The sequence below is a fragment of the Carlito syrichta genome, unplaced genomic scaffold (genome assembly GCF_000164805.1).
Source record: "Carlito syrichta isolate Samal-C Ts95f unplaced genomic scaffold, Tarsius_syrichta-2.0.1 Scaffold309114, whole genome shotgun sequence".
Classification (NCBI taxonomy): Eukaryota; Metazoa; Chordata; class Mammalia; order Primates; family Tarsiidae; genus Carlito; species Carlito syrichta.
The window spans coordinates 407,879-415,698 of record NW_007253210.1 but is presented as its reverse complement, the minus strand read 5'-3'; the positions used below and the strand labels follow the sequence as shown (position 1 = coordinate 415,698).

General features: G+C 56.0%; 1 protein-coding gene across 1 annotated transcript in view; it reads right to left on the bottom strand.

The window, feature by feature from the left end:
• The window catches only part of LOC110596434 (voltage-dependent L-type calcium channel subunit beta-1-like), a 5,050-nt gene extending 533 nt beyond the window's left edge, over positions 1-4,517 (bottom strand). Inside the window, exons 1-3 of the mRNA XM_021716976.1 lie at positions 4,405-4,517; positions 2,163-2,282; positions 300-460 (exon numbers count right to left, since the gene is read on the bottom strand). Of these exons, the coding sequence (XP_021572651.1) occupies positions 300-460; positions 2,163-2,282; positions 4,405-4,434 (311 nt within the window). The 5' untranslated portion in view covers positions 4,435-4,517. The remainder of the gene's footprint in view (positions 1-299; positions 461-2,162; positions 2,283-4,404) is intronic.
• Between the last annotated feature and the right edge of the window lie 3,303 nt (positions 4,518-7,820).

The following is a 7,820-nucleotide window of genomic DNA, read 5'->3' as shown; positions in this document are numbered from 1 at the left end:
CCCCCAGCACATCCCATTCTGAGTCCTCCCCCCTCCCTCCCAAATCTAGAAAGGCCACTGGGGCAAATGCTGAAACCTACATGTCCCTAGCACGCAGCCACTCCAGCTCAGCCTCCTGACAAACCCTCCCAACAACCTTGTGACATAGGCATAACCACCTCACTTTACCAATGAGAAACTGGAGGCTCAGAGAGGTAGATTTGGCTCAGGTCACACAGTAGATTCAGCCCAGCTCTGCTGGCTCAGAAGACCTTTTTTCCACTAGAGAAGCACTAGTGAATGCCTCTCCTGGCGCCCACTCCCGTGTACCCTTTGCAGCCACCAAGTCCTCTCCCACCTCCTTGATGTGCAGGAAGTCCTTGGGCTCAAAGGTAATGGCCACTCCCTGTACAGGCACCTCATCCCCCGGAGACGGGTTGTAGCCAACATTTGTCCGCACAGCAAATGCCACCGGCTTGGTCTAGAGAAGACACACAGGGGAGGATGGCAACCAGAGGGTTAAACCAATGTAACATATGACGTCCTGACTGGGGGTGGTGGCTACATGGTTGTGTGCTTTGTAAATTGCTTATGAAAATGTTTGTGTGAGTTGGGCCTGGTGACTGAAGCCTGTAATCCCAGCCCCCTGGAAGGCTGAGATGAGAGGATTGTCTGAGTCCAAGGGTTCGAGACCAGCCCAGGCAACTTGGGGAGAATTTGTCTCTACACTAAATCAAAAAAATTAGCCGGGTGTGGTGGCGCATGCCTGCAGTCCCAGCGACTTGGAAGGCAGAGGTGGAAGGATCACCGGATCCCAGCAGGTTGAGGCTACAGTGGCCATGAGCGTGCCACTGCACTCCAGTCTGGGCAACAGAGTGAGACTCCAACTCAAAATAATAATAATAATAATAATAATAATAATAATAATAATAAAATGTTTGTGTGGTTTTCTGTATGTATGTTAACTTTTACAATAAAAAAAAGGAATTAAAAAAACGCAGCTGGGTTCGGTGGCTCAGCCTGTAATCCCGCGCCTTTGGGAGGCGGAGGTGAGTGGATTGCCTGAGCCTGTGGGTTTGAGACCCGCCTGAGCAACTTGGCAAGACCTCATCTCTACAATAAATAAAAAAAATTAGCCGGGCGTGGTAGCGCGCGCCTGTAGTTCCAGCTACTTAGAAGGCTGAGGTGGAAGGATTGCCAGAGCCCAGCAGGTAGAGGCTGAGGTGGCCAGGAGCGGCCATTGCACTCCAGCCTGGGTGACAGAGTGAGACTCCAACTAAAAAAAAAAAAAACAAAAAAAACATGTTCAGCACTCTCAGGGTAGAGGGAGGCATTGAGGAATTGTGAGGATGGTGGTAGGGGAACTCAGGGTGATATCCAAAACATTAATAACAATAATAACAACAGTAGTTACCATTTAGAGGGCCCGGTACTATGTTACAAGTTTCACATGGATTCACTCATCTATTTATTTTTCTTTTTCCCCCTTATCTCATTTATTCATCACAAAAAATCCTATGAAGTTAACAGTATGATTATCTTCATTTTCATGAATGAGACTGAAGTTCAGAAAAGTTAAGTGACTCACCTAAGATCACTTGGTGGCTTATGCCCGTAATCTCAGTATTTTGGGAGGCAGAGGCGAGAGGTTTGCCTGAGCCCAAGGGTTCAGCCTGGGCAACACGTCGAGACCTCATCGCTACATTAAATAAAAAAATTAGCTGGGCATGGTGGTGCATGCCTGTAGTTCCAGTTATTTGGAAGGCTGAACTGGAAGAATTGCCTGAGCCCAGCAGGTTGAGGCTGCGGTGGCCGTGAGCATGCCACTGCATTCCAGCCTGGGCAACAGGGTGAGACTCCTACTCGAAAAAAAAAAAAAAAAGTCACACAGCTATTAAGAGTCAGGACTGGGATCACAGCCCAGGAAGCCTGATTCCAGGAAGTGGTGGAGATTGTCAGCACTTGACAGGCCCCTCTGATGGCTGGAGACAGTACCAGACTCTTATTCTATTGCATAAGGAGGCAAGTGCTACAGCCCTCATTGTGCAGATGAAGGACAGACAGCAGGCTTAGGGTCCACAGCTAGCAGGTAGCCAGGCCAAGACTTGACCCTGGATATGTCCAGGCGCTCTCTGAGGCTGGGGCAATAATGCCAGTACAGCCCTTCCCCTCAACTTTCTCACCTTGGCTTTCTCGAGCTGAGCCAACGCCTGGCGTTCTGCCTCCTTCCTTAAGGCTTCCCGGTCCTCCTCCAGAGAGACATCGGAGTCTGATGGACGGCTGGTGTAGGACTCCGCCGAGCCCTGAAAACAAAGCCAGCTTAGCTGGGCATAGTGGCTCACGCCTATAATCCCAGCACTTTGGGAAGTAGAGGTAGAGGACGACCTGAGTTCAGGGCTTCAAGACACCAGCCTGAACAACATGGTGAGATCTCATCTCTACAATAAATCAAAAAATCAGTTGGGCATGGTGGCATACGCCTGTGGTTCCAGCTACTTAGAAGGCTAAGGTGGAAGGATCACCTGAGCCCAGCAGGTCGAGGCTGTGGTGGCCATGAGCATGCCACTACACTCCAGACTGGGTGACAGAGTGAGACTATGACTCAAAAAAAAGAAAGAAAACAGAGCCAGCTCAGAGCCAGCACCGCCTTCCCCAACTCCCAGGCCTAGGAAGGCACAGAGGTGCCAGGGCACCTCCAGCCCCAGCCAGCCCACTATGATGCCACCAGGGCTAAGAAAAGGTAGCATTATGTGGAAGGAGTCCTGAGCTGAGATTTGTGGGCCCTTGGGAAAAGTATGGCCCTAGGGAGGGTGACAGCAGCAAGCAGCAGGATAAGGCAGGCCCAAGGACAGCTGCCTGGGGCCCAGGGAGGGGTAGGAACCTGATAGGGCCTACAGGAGGGAGGAATGCCAGGGGCTGATCTCTACTCCCGCCTTCCCTCCCCTGCCTCTGCACCCGACAAGACAGACTCAGTGAAGGTCTGACGTTGTCCCTTCCGGAATGGCAGCCACCAGCTCGGTCCTGAACTGTCACACTATTGGCCGTGGGTTGCTACTTGGCGTGAGGGGCTACCCCAAACATTGCTATCGTCTGCTCAAGGGTGGCAGGAGAAAGCTCCTTACCCCCGCTCCTCTGGTTGGTACTAACAGGATCAGACCTCCTCATCAGGCTCTCACAAGACCCAAGATGACTGAAGATCTTGGTAGTGCAGACAGAAGAGGCAGGCTAAGAGCAGATATGGAGCAGCCTCGTCCCCACACCAGGACTGCGGGTGCCAGGCTCAGAAGTCTGGGAGTGCCAGGAAGCTGACTTTGACCACACTGACCAACCCAGAGCACAAGGAGCTCTTTCCGTGAGACACACATGTGCAAGACGCAGGTAGCCCATGCAGACCTGGCAGTGGAATGCACATGCTCGTCCATGCATGTGCGCAGACATGCAGGAGTGCTCTCTAGTCTGCATGGCAGAGTGGGTTCAGCTATGCAAGTGGACCTGGGGGGCGTCCTGGAGTCTGTGTCCCCAGGGCAGGGGGCATGTGAGGGCAGGAGCCTGGAGCTGTGGATCTGTGTGACCACGAGGGAGAGGCGATAGGCAAGGAGTGGGAGGTAACTGGGGGAGAGCAGAACTACAGAGAAGTGGGATCTTTCCTTAGGGCATAAAAGGGTCCCTTGGTCAGGAACATCCATTAGCCGGGCATGGAGGGGATACGGGAAAGTCCCACCCCTCCCCAGAGGCCCTCGGTCATTAGCTGGTGCAGTCGCCTGTCCCCTTCCCGGCCAAATCATGAACATGTATAAAGCCAGGTACGGTGGTTCACGACTGTAATACCAGCACTTTGGGAGGTGGAAGCAACAGAATTGCCTGGGTCCAGGAATTCAAGACCAGACAGGTCAACATGGCAAGATTGCATCTCTAAAATAATTTTAAAAATTAGCCGTGTGTGGTGGCGCGTGCTGGTAGTCCCAGCTACTCAGGAAGCTGAGGGGGAAGGATTGCCTGAGTCCAGGAGGTCGAGGCTGCAGTAGCTGTGAACATACCATTGCACTCTAGTCTGGGTAACAGAGTGAGACTCTGACTCAAAAAAAAGAAGGAAAGAAAGAAAAAGAAAATGAGAGAATCGTGGGGGGAGGGTTGGGCAGGGGTGGGAGTCACTAACAGAAGGGACATGAGTAGGGAACGTGAGAACTGCTCTCCAGCTTCCCACCGGGAGCACTGGAGTCAGAGCACCAGATGCCCAGAGAGCCAGGGAAATAGATGTAGAGACGGCCTGGTGCAGAGGTACTCACGGACCCCAACCTGCAGACACACACCCCCCAGAACAGCAAGAGAGAGGCAGCGAGGCGGTGGGCTGGGGTGAAGGCCCCCTCCGCAGCTTCCCCCAGCAGCTGTTTTCCCCTCCGCCACCCTGCTCCGTCCCCAGCTCACCACCACCAGGGTCCGGCTGGGCGCCTCCATCCCAGCGCCCTCAGTGCCTGGCCCTGCAGGCCCAGGGGGTGGCCCAAACTGCCTGTTCCCCTGGGGGCTCAGGTTACAGGCAGAGTTGCTACGTGTGCAAACTACCCGGGTATATTTAGCTCGGAGATGTGGCAAGGACTGCCCCCCCACTCCCTGCCACCTGTGGGGCGTCAGAACCGGGGAGCCAAGAGGAGGAAGAGCTGGAGGCTGGGGTCTGACCCCTGGGCTGGTAAACACCACTGCCAAGGGGGATAACAAAAGCACAGTGTCATTCTTCTTAGCCCTGGCCCAGTTTTGCAAAAGGAAGGCTGAGGGAGCGCTTTGAGGAAGAACTTCCTGTCTGTATGTATGTTCAGGAAACTGGAACGAAGGTCCCCTTTCCTGAACCTTCCAAGTCAGGCCTAGGCTCACACGTGCCATGCGTTGCTGAGACAGGAGAATAAAAAAGAAGGGCTTTCCTGCAACCTGGGGTGCACTTGCCTGGCATCACTCTCTCTCTCACAGTCCAAGGTGGGACTCGCCTCCAGGGTGTCCCCCTGGCCTCTGCCCTGCCCTGCCCATTTCCTCTTCCATGTACCCTTTTCCTCATCTAATCCCAATCACCCCCCCCCCCCGCCTTTTTTGGGTACCAGGCTTTGTTGAGATGCTCTGTAGTCATGGCAACCACATGCCTCTCTCACAGCCTCTCCCTGAACCTAAGATGGCCCAGGGCTGAGAGCTGGAGGAGAGAGGAGAGTGGCAGCTTCCTGACCCAGCAGAGGAGAGCCCAGAAAGCTATTCTCAGTGTCCCTTCTCCCTTAGGGGGTGCTGGTCTTTAGGGGTGCTGACCTGAAGTCCTCTCTCAAGTCAAGGACCTCATGCCTCAACTGCCTCTGCCCCCCCCACCCGCTCCCTGCACACTTTCTCTCTGCTAATTAAACAGTCATGTCTATTTGTGAGGAGTGTGTTTCCCTGCCCAGTACCTAACCAGGGTGACAGGGACCCAAATGTCCTCGCTCTTCATTTCCTAGGACCTGCCTCCACCCCACCCCATCACAGATTCTGGGGGAGGACATGGAAGCAGACAGCCGGCAGGGGGAGTGGGTGACAGCCCGAAGCAAGCTAGAAGGAGGCAGGCCAGGCTGTCCCTGAATGAGATGACGCAGGCAGGCAGCAGGCTGGTGCCTGGTGCTGGGGGAGGAGCTGGGCGGGGGTGGGGGCTGAGGAGTGGGTGCAGCTGACAGCACATCCAGGAGAGGTCCTGGGATGTCAGGGTGATGGGGTGGTTCCAGGCAGGTGACAGATGACATGGGGAAGGCAGCCTGGAAAAAGCCGCAGACCCAGCTCAGTGATGCTGGCGTCCACCCACCAGCCACCTCCCTCCTCTGAGCCCAGCCTCCCCATACCTGGCGGACAAAGCTGTTGGACGTCGTATCTGAGGACGTGCTTCCATCTGACCTTTTGAACCGCCCCTTCCTCTTGCTGTATTTGCCCTGGAAAAGTCGGGAAGGAACAAGAGGGGAATCAGAAAGGCCCTTTCCCAGCCCTCATCCCATGGGCCCAGCTACAGCCAAACCTTGGCAATATCATTCCCTGAGGGAGCAGCCCCGCCCCCACCCGGCATCCTCCTCCTCCAGAGGTGGTACAGCCCGAGGGGAGGGAAGGTCTCCCATCTTCACGGAGAGGACCCAGCCCGGCCAGGAGTGAGGGCCAGGGCAACAGAGCCCTAAGAGGTCTACACAGAAACTCCCAAGCCAAGCCAGAGAGGCTGGGAAGGGGGAGGTGCTGAGAGCCAGAGGCTCATTAGCAGCAGAGCTAATTAAGATGCCGGGCAGGCTGCAGAGGCCTCCAAGGGAGGGAGAGGCTGCCTGCAGTGCTGGGGGGCGGAGAGCGCCGGGAAAGTCCCCCTCCGCCTCCCCCTCGGTGGAGCAGAGCGGGGCTGAGTGTGCCGGTGGCCCCCAGGAGAGAAGGCAGTGCCAACCCGGCGCCCAGCCTGGTTTCTCCCCTGCGCCCAACTCTTCCCCTCGCTTTCACAGAGTGGGGAGGGGATGGCAGTTCTGAGCTCTTGGAAATCCACAGCTAGATTTCTGGGGAGGGAAGAGGGAACATGGAACTGTATTTGGAAAGTAAACATCCAATCCCAACCCTGGCCTGGCGCCATGGAGACAGATTCTGCTCCCCACCCTCTTACCCCCTGCGCTGGTGGGACTTTTTCTCAGCCCCTCTCCTCACAATCACAGTAGCCCCACCCCTCCCCAAGGGGTCAAAAGGGATGAAGCTTCCACCCTCTAGCCCCCAGCTGTCACTGCCCACGCCCGTCCCCATGGTACCCACCAGGCTACGTCAATCTACATGGCCCTCGGCCCCGCCCCGCGCTGAGCCTGGGACAGGGCCCCACAGGTCCCTGGGGGTAGGCTGGCTCAGTCACACTGACCGGGCTCCTGGCTTGGGCAGATGCTGCCTGACCACACATTCGGGTTAAGGGCTTCCGGCACTTCCAGGCCTCCTGGGAAGGGAGCTGCTTCCTGTCTCCCCACCTCTCTACCTCTCTCTACATCTCTCTCTCTCTCTCTCTCTCTCTCTCTCTCTCTCTCACACACACACACACACACGCACACACACACACACACTTCGCCCTAGCCCAGTCCAGAAAGGGGGAGTGGCTGCGGGTTAGACCCCAAGCCCCTGACCCCAGCCTCCATCCTGGACCTTCTTTAGCTAAAGAACCTGGAGGAGCCTGGAGGAGCCAGGCTCTGGCTCCTGGGACCTGGGAACAAGGAGAAAGGAAGATGGGAGAGGAGGGCACCTGTGGCCCCTTCAAGGATTCCTCATCCCCTCCTCCTCCCTCACCAGACATATACCCAAACTCCAGTTTGCAGACTCCCTACAGACCTAAGCGAATCCTCCAGTGGGCCCCAGACTCTCTCACATCCCCCCACCAGGCTGGGCAAAGGGAGTGGCGCTCAGAGGGACAGGGGACAGCTGAAAGGAAGGCCCAGTCAGCTGCCTCCTGTGCTCCTAGGGGCCTGGGGTGGAGGAAGGAGGTATTTTTAGGTCTGACCTGACCCCCTCTCTACAAACCCATCAACCGCATTACCGTGGTGCTGAAGTTGCTCCAGGCTGGCCACTGCAATAAGAGTTAATGCTATACTAGGAGCGTCCCAAAGAAATCCCCTGGCACTACCACTCCCACCTGCCAGGGAGCTCACCACGCCCAAGAATGGCCTTCCTGGAGGTAACCCAGGGGCATAAGGAAAGTGAGTGGGGGTGGGGCAGTGCACCCCCCCCTCAGGTAAAACAGCGTTTTCCCCTCCGGACACTGAGTTGGCATCCATCCAACTTTCCAAACTTTGGAGGCGTTTTCGGGCGGGGGGAGGGGCAGGCCAACGAGGGTGTGGGGGGAGGGG